This window comes from Amblyraja radiata, chromosome 7, assembly GCF_010909765.2.
Source record: "Amblyraja radiata isolate CabotCenter1 chromosome 7, sAmbRad1.1.pri, whole genome shotgun sequence".
Lineage (NCBI taxonomy): Eukaryota > Metazoa > Chordata > Chondrichthyes > Rajiformes > Rajidae > Amblyraja > Amblyraja radiata.
Genome location: NC_045962.1, coordinates 56,748,134 through 56,765,042, shown reverse-complemented (window position 1 = coordinate 56,765,042; position 16,909 = coordinate 56,748,134). Strand labels below are relative to the sequence as shown.

The window sequence follows — 16,909 nt, the reverse complement described above, 5'->3', positions numbered from 1 at the left end:
CTCTCCCTCTCCCTCTCCCTCTCCCTCTCCCTCTCCCTCTCCCTCTCCCTCTCCCTCTCCCTCTCCCTCTCCCTCTCCCTCTCCCTCTCCCTCTCCCTCTCCCTCTCCCTCTCCCTCTCCCTCTCCCTCTCCCTCTCTCTCTCTCTCTCTCCCTCTCTCTCTCTCTCTCTCTCGTAAGTATTGCATTTGAATAGTAAAAATGTTTGAATAAACACCAATGCATTACAGTTTGCATATTAGATTCCTCTAAATTACAGGAACATCATCAAATTATATAATTCAACTACCATTGAACTGTTAAGAAGCAATTAATTTCTTATTTTGTAATTGTCTCGTCATCTTTATGGTGTTTTAACATACTTTAGTAAAAGTAAAATGTCTGCAGATTGGAGTAATCGCTTATATCTGTTCCATTTTGTCGCACTCATTTATGATTTGAAATGTCTAAGTAATGTGAACCATTAATTCGTGTAGTTCTTTTAGATGACTAATGATACCATATAAACATGAGTACGCCTCTTCGGCTGCTGCTGCGCAAGTGGAAATTATTGGAACACTATTCCGAACGGAATGACTTATTTTTTTTGGTTCACTGGGCAGAACGAGCAAATACGAACGGCCCAGGCGAAAACTACTTTATTTCAATCAACTTAACAGTTGTTCATTTCCAGGAATAAACCTGAATAACCTGCCACCGTCCGAAATTATGTCAGTGTAATTTATCTCAAAAGAAACCCCGAGTAGCAAACCTTAAGAGATGGGCGTTAAGAAACTGGAGCTGGGTGATCTTGTACTCACGTACGCCTTTTAGGTTACATACCCTTCCAAAGGTTCTTCACTCTCAGAAGTCGTTTATGTTGGAATTACTGACTTTGAAATATATTAGGCAGAGATTATATATTCTCCAATTTGAAACTGTTTTGGAAATGTCATGATGCCAGTCATGTTACCTTGTAGTTTGCATTTACGCCAGTCGCCATCAGGAGAGAATAGTGATTAAATAAGTCTATGATATCAGGTGAAGCAAACAAACGCTAAGCCTTTGATTCGATGAACGTAACGCCATAATAATGCCAAATATCCATACAGATATAAATCAAGGCAACAGTTGATCTGCAAGGGTTGAAGTAAAGGATGCACATGTACATGTCCACCTCAAATGTATATGAAGACCCTGTCACTGCATGAAATGAAATAATAAAATGAAATGCAAAATATAAAGCCGTCCTCTTCATATACAGTCCGAAGCAAGATATATGCCGCGAATAAAGTGGGTGTAGTCTGAGAAAATCAGGGAATGGGAAGCAGAAACTGATTATATTTCGATATAAGGTCGGAACAATGATTTTGTTTGCAATTGTTTCGGTGTATAATAATAGTATGTGGTTTTCAGGGCAGTGAAATAACACTTTAAAGGACGCAGCAAAGTTATTGAAAGTGTAGTTTGCTTGACCGTATTCATATAGAGTGCGCTGGCAAAGAAGCATCTGACAGTCTGCTCTACTTATTAGGTATTAGGTGTAACGCTTACAATATGGGAAGTGAAACCGTCGCTTACAATATGGGAAGTGAAACCGTCTATTCAATGCAGGAACACGCGCTTCCTTTCTGATTGCTAAACTAGTTGTTGCTTTGCCTCGCACGTAAACGCATGGTTCTGAATGATCTTCTATTGCAACGAACAAACAAATAACAAGTTGGTAACTTCGATCTGCCCTGAATATTTTGCATATCTTGAATAGCCGCCAGAATTCGTGTTTTGACGTGCTTAAATAAAACTATGAATACGTATTGTTACAGACAAAACCTACGTTAAAATTAAGTACTCTATTTTTTGGAGATGGGAAACTTCCTTGCAATAATTTTAGGAGGGATATCGAAGAACACGCTCATTGCGTGAGAAACAAACAAAAGTTGGCATTCACGCTAATATGGCTATATACATTCATGCTGCCGTCCACATCTGTCCAATCAGCTTATCATTGTTCCTATAAAACAGGCATGAAACATGGAAGCCAATAATCAGCAACTTGCTCGGCTTTCCATTGCTCACCATCAACTCACATCTGTTTTTTAAGGGGCACCACCAACTAAATTGTCTGTCCAATGTTCTTATTAAGCTAATAACCGTCGGGTATTGTGTGCTCTTTTAATTCATCCTCGTTGTCCAGATTATGCTCTTTGACCCCAAAAGGAAAGCCGCCTTTCCCGCCTCCTCCTGTGTCTAGTGTTATTCCGGAACAGGGCCACAAACTACAAGGTGACTGACAGTAGACATAAGATTGGACCCTCCAGGGCGTCTTATGAAATTAGAACTGGCATGTCATGCTAAAGATACCTGCCTGGCGACGGAAATAAACACGCACACTGTTTATTAGATATATATGTACATACAAATATATATGTACATATAATTCTATAGGATATATTGGCAAAATGGTAAACAATGAACGTCATCTTAACCGAATAATTAAATTAAATATTTTGCACGATGCTAGTCGTGATTTGTTTGTTTTCTCGCTGTACGACATCAGCGTATGTGTTACAGATGTGTATTATATGATAGATATAAACAAAAGCTTTCCGTGCAGATGTATTCCTAGCTCTAAGTCTCCGACACGTCATTAAATTGTTACATCTTTCATGACTGTGAAAGCTGCTGGAACGTTTCGTGGCCCATCTAACTCTATTTTCTCCTTTAACTTCCTCGTGTTCCCTCTGCATATAAATGCACGTATTTATATTATTCATAATATACATAGAGACGAAATATGGGCTACACCCAATTGAACATCATAGAGCAACGACGGCGGTATCACATTTCGTTGTAATTCACTCAGACGTTCCAAAATATGATTTTCATATTGTAGTTTGCCATAAAGGTTTATGCCACAGTTCACTGGTTGATGTGGCTACGACCGATTTGTCAATACGATTATTTGTTTCAAGCTGGTATTAAATAAGTACTGTATATTTTTAACGCACTGTAGTGCACCTCGTAAATCTACAAATTGTACTTAATTAGCAAACTAACTGAAGGAGTCTCGGTCTAAACTTTCCTTTATTAACCCAGGTTTACTTTACTTTCTTCAACACATTTTGTGACCAGCAAACGGTTAGTGTCTTTGTACTTAAGCATATTTTATTTAAACAATATATTATGTAACAAGAAATGTCTTAAAAGATGATAACTTATGAAATATTAGCAGTTGCCAAATATTAAAAGTGAACTAAGATAATATGACTTCTGACGTATATAAATAATTGGATTGTCTAAATGTTAGTCTGCAGAGTTCACATCAGCATATTTCACAAATTCCTTATCGTAGACTTTCCTAGCTGAAACTAATTTCTTCCTCTCCATTTCAGGTTGACTTAATGCTCAAACATATAGGTTATTAACTAATCAAGATACATCCATACATTACTCCTTTGGTGAAACATTACCAGTTATGTAATAACTGAAGCTATCGTCAAGTGTCCTGCACGAGGGAAGAGGCGTGTATTTTAGCACGTTTTATTTCCTTCTTTGGAAAATATCAACAATATCTTCAGTATTCAGGAAATAAATATGAAGCTCAATCAACCTCTTTAAAAATATACACTAAAATATATTAAAGGTCACATTAGCAAAAAGATTCATTAGTTCATTAGTTTTATTAGTTTGTAAACGTTTGGTTAACAAAGAGAAAACAAATGACCAAAACAAACGAGAAAACAAGATGACCCTCAGCATCTTTACTGTATGCTAAACTTTCTTCTAAACGGTCGACCAATAGAACATTTCGTTTTTCTCTACAACTTAACAACGTAAAATTGGTGTACATAGTTAAGTGTAAATGAGAAAATATGCTTCACTACTCGCTGCATAGAATTTGATTTCAACCAAAGCTAGAGGGCGCTGATTTGAATTGTCTCGCGTGTGTATGTGCAGATATGAATTCGTGCAAAAAAAAAGTATCTTGCTTTGGGCCAAAACTTAACAGAACATTTGACTTATTATTTTTTAGAAAATAGAACTATTTTTATATCGGAACTGAACTGTTTATTGCCTAGATTTGGCAATTCCTCGCAACATGTTTTTTAAAGACTGAGCTGGAACAGCGGAGATTGAATGTTTAGCAATGCGTCACAGACTGGTTGGAAATGCTTCAAAGGAGCAATTCCTGCAAATCTGAAAAGATGCACGAAACATGAGGGATGTCTTTGTTTTACTATTCTTCGAGATATAGGCTATGCTTACTGCCCAAAACAATAATGTCTCTTTGGTATTATATAATCTCTGCGAAGCAAATCTTCAAACAAAATCTAATACAAGTGATTTTCCCCCTTCGCTTTTCACTGTCGGTCGCAAGTATTGAAGCATGCGATTACTCCTCTCAACAATACAAGAAAGTTCCCTTCGGAGAGACGGCTTCCACAGGTGTCGGACTATAACAGTTTCCTAATTGCAATTTCCGCGTGTTGCTGGTTTGCGAAAGAACCCTGTTACCTGCTATCATGACACCAGTGCACTGTACATTCACCCACGCTCGCTGTACATTTACGTTCTACGAAGGTTACGACTTTTGATTGAAATGAAGAGTTAGCTTTCTACCAATATCAACGAATATATAGGAAAGGGGACATTTCAAACATATATTTCAGTCAAGCATTATTTGTCATTGTACATCAAATTAAGAAATTCCTTCTGGTGAGGCGATGGAAAAGAATTCTACAGCTGCAGGCATTCATCTTAGGAAACTAATTTTACAGAAAATATAATTGTATTAACAATTTTCTGATTAACTGAATTGCACTTTGGCTGATATTCGTGCTGTTTGTACCATTATTTTAAAAATAAGACGCAACTGTACAATTGAAAAGTCTGAAGAAGGGTCTCGACCTGAAACATCATCCATTCTTTCTCTCCAGAGATGCTGCCTGTCCCGCTGAGTTACTCTCGTTTTTTGTGCCTATCTTCGGTTTAAACCAGCAACTGCAGTTCCTTCTTACACTATACTATTTAAGTTTTTCTTTCGCATCTTAAAGCTTTTTTTTGCTATGGTTATTACAGCATGGAATCTATGGTGATGCATATTTGCATTTTTATTCCAGATGTTGTTGCCCATAAAATATTTTCTTTCTGGTATAGGCTACGTAAAATAACGTGAACATTATTTGCGTTTCAGTCGTCGAACAATAACCTTACAATTTATAAAGGCAGTTATCACTGAATCGTATTATGACATGACAATCGTCCTGGCAAGTAACATTTCGAACAGCTGTACATATTTTCAATATATGTCTCCCTATTTATATATTTTCATCCTCTACTCTTGTTAATTAGCAAAGCTATTGCTTTTGTCTGACTTCAGGTAAGTTAGATTTCACCGATTTCTGTCTATCAGGCACGTGGTTACGGTTGCTGCAGTATGTCCTCTGATCGCTAAATTTAATGACATTTTAAGTCAATTTCGGCTGGAAATAATTAACAGAGATCTTCCTCTTTTATTGCATTTTCCTAACATGTCTTGGTCGGGAGTAAACGTTTTGCTACTTTAGTAATTTGAGAACTAGCGATGTAGACATCACCACATTATCAGGTAAGGAATAAATATCAGAAATGATGATAACTACAAATCGCCAACAAGATGCTTTCCTGGCTGAAAGCTATCAGATATTTTGTATGTATGTTGAATGACACAATGATTGAAAGAGCAACCCGCATTTGTCAAAAAAAAGATCAATTTTACAAGAATCATATGGCCGTTACAATGATCTTGTGTTTTGTTTATTTTCTCATTTATATTGCTCATTCTTATATTTCTCATTCTTATTTGCTCATTTATATGTTCCAAACTAAGTCTTGAAAAAAGTTCTCCAAACTGCCTTCGGGGTAATGTACCTAGAACCGCTTCTCCCAAATCACACTATGGCGATACTCTATGTACATGAAATCTGTACAAACCAGACCCAAATGTCGGTGACAAACTGTTCAAACAAGATTTTCTTTCTGCTGTTATGTCCAACGGCGCTTCGCGGGTTTAAATTATGCCAAGGCTATTTTAAGGAAATGACAAAACAATTTGGAGTTAGAAGTGATGCATTGTGCTTACAAGCTTCACACTTCTGGAGAATTAAATGCTTAAAATGCCAGCTGCTTTGCGTTATACGGGGTAACGTTTTCTCCTTTTAACAGCGAGCAGGTTTTTGCTCGCCATGAAAACCATGAAAACTAGCTGCTGCGTTTAAATTTTGCCGCTATCGTTAATTATCACGGCTATCTTTTACTTTCCAGAACGCATCCTTTTGTTCGGGCCCTTGAAGTAAAAAAAAACGGCGCTCGGAAAGAACAGTACGATACCAAGCCATTAGTCAGAATGTGCTCCAAGCACAATCTACACTTTATTTGAAGCTACATCATTTCTCAACATAGTAAAATCTTTGGCATGTAGCGGCGATTCATTACGTAGTCAGTTTATATTTCTGAATAAGTTCAGAAAAGACCGGATTCACATAAAATCTCTAGATCTGACATTGACTAAAACAATTAGCGACAACATTGAAAACGGAAATGATAAAATCTCGGTCAAGCAGTGATCTCTAGACATCTCCTTACCTGAAATAAAATATTTACAACGTCATAATGTGTTTGGTTATATATAATTTTAAAATGCTTGTATTATAATTCAGTCCATATAGATACACGCAGATCCAATTTAAATAGCACCTGTCACAGTCCTTTATTTCAACAGCATAAAACGGAACATCAGTCACTCTCCTCCTTTTCGCCTTGAACTGTTGTTGTGGAATGATTATAAAGTCCCTGGGCCATTAGATGAAGAGCCAAGCCATTCTTCAGGCCAGTGGCTTTCTTGATCTTGGCCCTCTTGTTCTGGAACCAGATTTTGATCTGGGATTCGTTCAGATTTAGTTCTTGTGCTAAAGTTTGCCGCCTCTGCTCGGTGATGTAACGATTGGTCTGGAACTCTGCTTTGAGTCTTTGCAGCTGCTCGGCCGTGAACGCAGTCCGTGGCCGCTTGTCTTCTTTCTCACTCTTCTTCTTCTTCAGTTTTCTAGTCCTGGGACCTGTGGTAAAGACAGCAAAGAAAAAAACATGCAAATTGTCACGCTTTCAAAAATTCTTCCTTGAAACCAGACCGCGACAAAGCTTTCAGAGACCTGTGCAGTTAAATGTACAAAACAAAGTGAACAGCCGCCCTTTAAATAGGCGGCCATATTTATGGTTTTAAAATTAACAAAATGGCGCAAAGTACATATCCCACCACATAACAACACTGCCACAGGGAAGCGGCATTTTATTTTATATTTAAACTTGCACCGAGACGTGTAGCAACGTTTGATTCTTTGCACAGCAGGAATTGCAGGGTGTAATTTTATTTCGTTTGCGTCTTCCAGTATATACAAGTGTCTTAACATTATAAAGGTTGGCACATTGTGTCTAAATAACTGGCCAACGATTCCTAGATGTAAAACTGCATGCAAAGAAGGCCATAATTCCGCATTATTCAAGACACCGCAAAAATACGTAAGTACAGCTTATGTATTTTTCCGTAAAGGTAAAACAAAGTAAAATTCAAACCCTCGATCATGGATCATCATTTTCATCCTTGAGCAGAAATTTGACCTTTTTTTAAAATCCAGTTGGTATCAAGTACTTCGGGAAACATATGGCCTACAGTGGACAACAGCGAGTTGTTAGCTCTTCTAACGAGCCCACACCTATACATGTAAATTGTACCTTTTTTAAAAAAAAGAACAGTAAGTATAAATCGTGGATTACACTGGGCTTGGTTTAGGACCAAAGGAGAGAGTCCAACTTTTAGACTGCTGCTACTGCTCTTTCCATTCCAAGTTCTAGGTGCGTTGTCGACAATATGACGCCCTTTTAAAATTATGCAAGATTTTTTTACTTTTTTTAAAATCCTGTAAACTTAGACCAGACTGAGCTTTGCCAAACTAAAAAAAAACAAAGTAGCGTGTGATAAAATACCGGTCTTGGTATTAATTTTAAAGAAAATATCACGGTGCCTTCGTAAAATGGGAAATCTGATGTTTCGTTTGTAATCATTCCCTTCAAGATCCAGATAAACTAAATGACAATGGCATCGCTGATTAACAACAACATTTATCTCACAGCTTCCTGTCAAGACCTGTTCTATATTACACAGGCTACTGATGTAAGATAATACTAATCAGCGATATGTGTGTAAAGGATAAAGCCAAAAGCACAAGATATAAACACTGTAGGAACTACCCTACTTTCTCCTCAACGTTGTGACAGCATTTGACCGGTAGTCAAAATTCCCCTTGTCAGTATTTAAGGCTACTGTAAATGAACTTTTTTTAAAAGAATACCACAAATATCGCAGCCATTGAAAACCGAGCCTAAACAATGTTGGTAAATGTTAATAAAATCATCTTACTACTTGATTGAAAAGCTAAAAAAGTGACGTTTTGCTAAATGTTTAGCCTGACAGCTCAATCAATCAATCAGCTAGTCAATCAAGCTGGCTTTTCTTAGTTTGTGGAGCTCGGCGCCATGATTAGCTCAAACTACACTGCATGGACGCAGAAGTTTGCAGGATCGCTTTCACTAAGAGGACATTTCTCTCCGTCCTCTGTAAATCGCGAGCGTAACCACCCCGCTAGGCCGTCGCACACAGGAGCCAATGCATAAATCATCTGGTTAGATCTTTAGTAAACCTACACACGAAAGCAGACACCAAATGCTTCCTTAATCAATGCTTTCCGATTCCTAAGTTTCAGCGGAAGGATCTGTCTCGGTTGTGCTATTTATATAGTGAGGTGCTTGCTTTCTGCTTTTGATTTTACAGTTTGAGATTTATCAGTGTGCAATTTCTGGGTAAAATCACTATGTTTCTTTCACAGAGAGAACCCCGACCAGACCATTACGATATATATTCATGAATAAGAATTAATGAGCTCGAAAATGATTTTAAATCAGCATAAATGACAGTCGAATTTGCCTTTTCTTTTCTGTGTCCTAATACCATCAACATAACCATTAACTGACTGATGTTGCCATCAAATTAAGCCAAGAATTGATAGGTAAATACATTTCTGGAGCGGATCATTAAATCAAATCAAAACGTTTACTAAATTATAGTTGATTTTGAACCTGTTACGGTGCAGAACTGAATTAATTCAGCCCGTTATGTGTTCGAATAATAAGCGCTGTAGTTTGTAAAAATGCCATAACTCTTTACATTTCGATCCTTTAGTTCTATCGGTAAGAACGCGCGTAAACTGCACCGATTACAGTCCTGTGTACTCTCAGTCCCCGGCCTGCAAAGATTCGACACCAAGGCCCAAAACTTCAAGTCTTGTCCCGTGTCGTTGTTCCACCGCTACATTTGTCAATTGTTCGGAGTACATAATTTCAACACTATTGATCTGAAATATCTAGAAGTTTAATTTCTGATATAATCTTCTCTGTCGTGTTATGGTCGCGACTATTCGATCTTTTACTATGCAGCGTTCTCGTTCTCAGATAAAACAAAACGTTAGATAAATGCCCTATAAGATTGAAAACTACACTCAATGCGTTCAGGTATCATAGAATTAAAGAATATTCAGTAGCCATTTGGCCTGATATGGATTTGCAAATAAAGTTATTTTGTGTCGATCAATTGTACGTTTTTTTGCCTGCGTTGTAAGTATTATAATTTCTTACCAGAGGACGGTCTGTCTGAATATCTAGTGCAATAAACCCAGGCAGGCCACATTAAAGCCGCTGATGATGCCGATTTGTTTCCATCACTGTTGGATATAGGTTCTGCATTAGCCCCCACAAGCATAAGCGCCGAGCCAGTGTTTTCTGCATACTTTGTCGAATTAGTTCCATTGCCTTCGTTTTGCTTTGGTTGAGACTGCTTAGATGGCTGCGAGGAACTGTCACTACAATCTGAATCCGGACTGAGACTTGATGCATTTGACGGCCTTGTGAGCGGGTTGACGTTTTCTCTCCCAGACGTCTGCGCCCGATCTCTCTCCTTCTTGCACCCAAAGTCCGGCCTCAAAATATTATCAATAAAAAAGTTAGTGTTTCTGTGCGGCTGCTGCGCCGCTGGATGGGGCTGTATTTGGGGCGACTGGAAAGGAGGAGAGATAGAAACGCGATCCGCCTCGCTCGGCTCTCTACTCTCCACGCGGATGTTTTGATCTTTCTGCTCTTCCATATTTCGAGCTGTCAATTGCACCCACTTGATCCTTGCCCCACTTGATAGGCGACGTATCCAAGAGGACGGAAGCCAAACACCTTATTCGATGTCTTTTGGCAGTCGGCTCTCCCTGACTTTTGAACGACAGCTGCTCTATGTACTTGGCATGGTGGGGGTCTCGGTGCATTCACCTCCACTTTTCATACTTACTGTGCCATGCAAAGCTGGCACTGCATTGATCTTTGTTTGGAGTCCGTGGCGATTCTCTGACAGTGCGAGCTTTGCAAACTCCTAAATCGCTGCCTCTCAGACACTTTTCCCAGCCACCGGAAGCACGTGAATGGCAGGGCACGTGCTTTCCACCAATCAGCGGGCCGAGCGTCAAGCCCCCGGGGTGGACCCCTCGTAACAGCGGCCGGGCTGGCCAATGGCAAGCGCAGCTTCACCTAAATAAATAAAACGAGATGAAACGTAATCAGGGGTTCACCGCTGGGTCTTGCAGACCCATTTCCTAGACTTTTTGCAATAAGCAAACATGCAAAAACGATTACCCCAAAATTGTACTCCGATTTTACCTAAACTTTCTGTGAAACCCCTAAAGATCTGTCACTGCATTTTGTAAGAGTTTCTCAAGAAAGCTCGATCTGTTCGTATGTTTCAATAGCTGGAATTGTGTCAGTGCATTAACTTGTGTTGCAGAACAGACGCAGCTATCTTTGTTTCTTTTGTTTTAACAAACAGTGAGTACAAAATTTGCTGTGAGCTTCATCGCGGAAAAAGACTGTCAGATTCAATTCGTGGATACAATTCATGCTTCCGTTAGTGATGTGACGACCGTCGTAAGATGAGACGACAGGTCTATAGCTATATGTTGACCAATGTAGTTGCGACGTACAAGGTAATGTTAATTGAATTTTACTTTCACAGATGATGAAACTTTCCACCTCATCGTTATAAATCCAGCCCTCCAGTTTTCGTATTGGTGAAGGTATCACTGCGCTCTGCTGCACTGGTAACTTAAGTCAAATAGGGTTCTGTTTTCGATAATACTTACCTGTAAACTCCAAGTGAGGTGTCCCTCATCGAAAAATTGTTATGGAATTGTGAGTAAAATCTATCTTCGACTTGTCGGAAAAAATGTACGTTGCCTATTTTATGGATGTCGAAGTGAAAATAGCAAATTCACACACGATAGCTATGAAACAAAACTAAGCAAACATCGTCCGCGAAAAGGATGCCATTTTATGGTGCCAGGGGCATTAATATTCCCAACCTGCAGTTATGGCACAGCTACACATATTCTTTTCCACAAAATAATATATTGTTAATAGATACAGTCTTTTTTCCCCATAAAATATATATTGATACTGTTTTTATGTGGGTATTCAGGTTCACTTGAACCTGTACTAAAGTTAAGCCTGATATTACAAAAGTAAACAAGACTCTTCAATCTAACTTCATAAATATTAAACTTCAAAACTATGCTTCATGCATATTAAAACGTGTTTGTTCTGGGTTGACGAAATACCGGTGCCTAAATACTGATCTAGTGCTTCATCTCCTTGTTTTACCACAATAATCTCAGCGTCATAGTATTTAAATGATTTTAAATAAGTTAGGAAACAGTGATCCAAATTAAAACAAAATGTGTTTACCGTTGAACATGGCAGCAATTATCTGCCATTAACATTGTGCAAGTTTTGTGACATTAAGGGTGATAACAGTCTCTAAATGATAGCTTGTAACCCAAATTGCAATGGACACTAGTTACAAAAGACAGCAAAAAACGAATGTATTCTTTCATTATTTTTTTTAATGAAATAAAACCATCCAATTTCACATTGCAGCAATCACTTTTTTGCACAAAGCTATAGATTAAATCGTTTGAACATTCAGATAAAATAATTATGAAACAATGATAAATTAAGCAGGTATTCTTTCGTTTGAATGAATCTATACTTACACGACCCAAGAAGTGTAAAGAAAATAAATCCCTAATGCCAGTGAATCTAAATAATATTTACAAAAAGGTAAGCGGCAAAGTATTCATTACTGCCGCTTCAAAGTTTCTTTTTTTTCTCGAAGAAGTTTGGGTACCAAATAACCACCGCAATCGTGCATTATTCTTTAAAAAAGTAGAAAATAAGAAAACTGGTGTTTCGAAGTAGGCGAACAACAAACAACAATTAAATATGGTGCCGCTTACACAAAAAAAAACAAGCTTCCTTTGGTTTATTTATATTTAAGTTAGCAAAATTGAAATCTTTATCCCAAAAGCGAGCCTGGGTACTTAATTAAATTCTAATTACGACACTATCAATATCCCATTTAGCTACGTAGCTATTGTTGGATTCAGCCCTTTTCATGCAGTAAATGGAGTATCGGTGGCTTATCTCGACTGCAAGAGACGCCTTGAGAAGAGCTGCAAAAGATAATTTATAGGTTTTAATTACTCTTCATTCCGCCTGATCAGCTTGGCGTTCATCACATGTGAGTGAATAAAATCTGGTCAAAAGCACTGTCAGTATTCCCTGGCAAGACGCTTAATCAAAGTAAGCAGGGCGATATTACACGCTGAGAGATCCTAAACGTAATTTAGAAGCTGCTGATAAAGCTGGTTGAATAATGCCCCAGCCTTTTGAGACACCATTTACAGAAATGACTTTATTGACGGCTTAACGTCGGTAATTCATTTTACCTTTCATGTATTGGAGCTTTGATTTGTTACAGTAATGGGATGATAAATGCACTGGTGGCGTATAGCTTTTATTATTGAATATAATGCACACACCCATTTCAAATCCTATATATACACTCTAGCGCTAAGGAAGCTGCAACACGAGCCGATGAAATTTATGCACAGAGGCGCCTAAGAAGGAAAACGTTTTAGTTGTGTATCATAACATAAAGACTGGGAGATTTGTCAGTTGATTTACTCCTAAATATGAAAAATACAAAATCTAAATTATAGGTTCCAAGTGAGTGTTCGACTGTTTGTGTGATAAAGTAGAACATACTTTGTAATAAAATCTATAGATTATGCAAGACACGTAAAGTAAATCACTATTAAAATCAGTAATTCTAAAAAGTGCAAACATTTTCATCAATTTTCTGATTCGACCTCGCCAGTGCTTTCTTCTTATTAACCAGTCTGTTGTGACATCGAAATATATAACTTCTCTGTCCACATATCTAAAGGTCGTGATCAAATCACTTTCGGCTACTCCTTGAAGGACGTAAATGAGTTGTTCCCATACAATGGATTTCATCGCTCCTACAGCGAATCGGTGACCAAAGGTTTTGTTTGAATTGAATGCGAATAGATTTTTTCCACAAATGCACCATTCTAATTAGGAGCTGTAAGGTCAAGCTGTACACATTCTATGTCCCTAACGCTAGACATCGGAAATGTGTGGGGCAGCAAGTCATTACCTGCCGATCCTTTCATTGTACTAATTCAGCTCGGATCAAATGATTTGGTACCAATTTGTAAAGGAACCTCGCATACTCCATTAGTTTAGGAAAGTGTAATAACGTGTTCATGCAATCTAATTACATAGCACGTTTGAGGAAATAGAATTCCCATTTACTGGACAATCGTGATGCGATTAGATGCAGCACTGCAATTATTTACTCAAATGTTGCGATATATTTGCGCATATTAAATATATTAGGAATGCAGTAATCAAGTCGCCATTTTTGCTTCCAGATTCGCACAGAAATATCTTTGCAATGATTTAATCTCATTACAGTGATTATTTGATCAAGGTTTGGAAATCGGCATGTGGAATGATTTTAATAAAACGATTTCAATTTCAGTCCACAGAGTGCGCTCAAGCCTTTATTTAGTCTAGAAACAAGCAGCCTGGCTGTAAATATGTTTGGAAGTACAATCATCAGTGGAAGCCGGGCAGCTTTAACGGAGGGTCCACGGTGATCTGTTTGGGAATCCTAGTGTCACGTGCCACGGTTTGTGACCGTGTTGCTCGCGTTTTCTTCCCTTCACTTCTGAATAAAATCTGCAGTCAGCTAATCGTTTAACGATCAGTTGTATCTCCAAGCACACAGCAGACGGGCATTAAGGCCCGGCAAACCAGATACTTGACATACAAACTTACGCAGGCACCAGGTTTTCAGTGAATAATATACTCCCAAGGAAAATGCGATGGTTCAGGTCACATAGAAACATAGAAAATAGGTGCATGAGTAGGCCATTCGGCCCTTTGACCCAGCACCGCCATTCAATATGATCATGGCTGATCATCCAAAATTAGTACCCAGTTCTTGTTTCCCCCACCCCAACCCCATATCCCCTGCTTCCGTTAGCCCTAAGAACTATGTCTAACTCTCTCTTGAATACAGGTTAAAGCTTAGTAAGTAATGATGTGGCTTTAGACCTGTTTTTATCTATCAGGCCTATTTCAAGTTTGAATATCTGCCGCATCATTACATTGATGTATTATCATGAAAGGGAAATAAGCATGCAGCATAGTCCATAAGATAAATTAAATACTTACACGCCCCCACCCCTCCCCCCAAAGCGCCAAATTACCCCAAGCAAACGTAATCCGGCATCAATCCGCGCATCAACTACATGACCATCTACAACGTCCAGATTGCCACAGTCGCTTTGTTTTGATGCTGCTATATGTTCTTATTGAATCCATGCCAAATGTGTGTTCGCTTTCTTAAATCAAACCCATAAGTATGTCAAATGCTTAGAAATTATTATGTTATGATGATGCTTATTCATTGAATTATTGTGTGAACTTAACGAGTAAAGCGTCTGCATTTTGCTTTGATAGTTCCAGTTTTATCCATTAATCGTTCCTGCGACGCACTTTAGAAGGTTTTACAATTGATTCGTTATCACAGCTGTAACCAAAATTACCAGGCAACCCAAAAGCAAATGAACGAGAGTAACATGTATTATCTACAACGCGTAGCATTTAAGACTGCTAAAACGATATTCCAGCCCAACTAATATACTCCCTTCCAATGCCACCTAATCTAAAAAGTTTTGTAAACTGGGACAAATGTATAACTTTTTAGAAACAAAAGTCCATTTGTGTTGAATGAAACAGTCTGCGACGGAGCGGATTTTTTTCATGATGTAATTCTGCTGCGGCCCAGTGGTAGCTCAAGGAATTAATCATCCCAGTTATTGGTACATAACAAAAATCGTAAATAGCTGTAGGTCACCATTCTCATTTTCTGTTGATGCAACAAACAATGCACAAGACCCATGTACAGGACGGGGATTTGTGCCTGCGAGGTAAGTGCATTAATTAAGCGAAATAACCAGCTCGGTGTAAACGAGGAACAAAAAAGCGTCAGACTGAGATCCAATTTGCCACATACGATAATTTACAATCGGAAAGCATTTCAATCAGTTTTTTCAAACTTTGATGTTTAATAATAGGGCTTTTTATCAAAACATCTTCGCTGTGTATTTAGCGAGGCACACGGAATTCCGAATGCAGGCTAAGAAAGAGCATTCTTTACCTTACTTCACCTGAGGCAGATTGTGACAATACGTTTAATTCAGTGAAAAAGTGACAGATTTATTTGAACGGAATAGAAATATTGCGCGGAACCTTGAAAACGTTTCTCAATTTTCAAAGTTTTTTCTTGTGAAATTGTACTTGCAATGTATGATTTCGTTTAATGCTGACTTTGCATGTTTCTCATTTTAGTGGAGAAAATCAGCCACTTAAGTTTGGCGTCGTTTAATAATAACAATAAAACTAAAATATGTGACGCAGTATTTTCTATAACAATTTTAACTATGTGCCAACTAGGAGTCCGAAACAAAGTGTATTTTTGATTTAGGTGAAACAAGTCGTCTCACTCCTGTGGCTTGAAGACCGGAAGCGCCACCTAGCGCATTTGTTCTGGTCTGCGTTAAGACACCCTATTCAAATAACTTAAAATTATTATTTGACAGAATATATAAAGGACATATAATATGTAACATAATTCTGGCAGTACAAACCATTGATCCATTCAAATGCCTGCACAATTATGACATCTGTACGTGGATGGAATAATTATTCCAATCTTGTGGTTGTAATTTGCGTATCGCTTGTTTTCCACTTTGAGTACGGACGCGTTGGGCCAGGATCTGCCTACATATCTATGGTCTATCTCACTACAACATTTAAACAAACAATTCAAAGACAAAGTAATCCTGATGTAATTATAAATTAAATCAAATCATCTGTCAACGCTGTTAGCATGAAAGACATTTTGTTTATTTACATCAGTGTAGCAACGAGGTCAAAGTCAATGGTGTCCTGAGAAAATACACTGTAAACGATTCAGTTCACTTATGCGCATATGGGAAGCTTCTGGTGTAAAAAGGAAAACAATTCTCAACACAACAAACCCCACTGTGGTTCTGCAATTTTACTCGAGAGTTTTGCAAATAATTCCTGAGCTCTTCGAAACTTTCGAAGGTGATTGTGGTAAGAACTTGTTGAAAACAATTAAAAGTTGCAAAGAATGTAAATATGTTTTGGCAGAATAAGGCTCATTTCATCTACCTTTGCCTACAAATAAAATTATATCAATTTCGTGGCGGATTATCAACAGACGATTTTTATTTTTAATTGCAATTTGTGGGATTTGAAATAATTTAGTAGTTCTCCCACGTATGGAGTTATTTACAAAAGACAATATATTTTGATCCTTAAAACATTCTAGAGGATTAAATAAATAAC

The 16,909-nt window shown here is 38.0% G+C and overlaps 1 protein-coding gene across 1 annotated transcript; it reads right to left on the bottom strand.

Moving 5' to 3' along the window:
- Positions 1-6,338: 6,338 nt before the first annotated feature.
- On the bottom strand, positions 6,339-10,502 carry en1 (engrailed homeobox 1). The gene is made up of 2 exons (XM_033024620.1): positions 9,701-10,502; positions 6,339-7,071 (listed from the first exon to the last, which is right to left on the bottom strand). The coding sequence occupies exons 1-2, from the start codon at positions 10,203-10,205 to the stop codon at positions 6,752-6,754; spliced, it is 825 nt and encodes a 274-aa protein (XP_032880511.1). The 5' UTR covers positions 10,206-10,502; the 3' UTR covers positions 6,339-6,751.
- Positions 10,503-16,909: the final 6,407 nt, after the last annotated feature.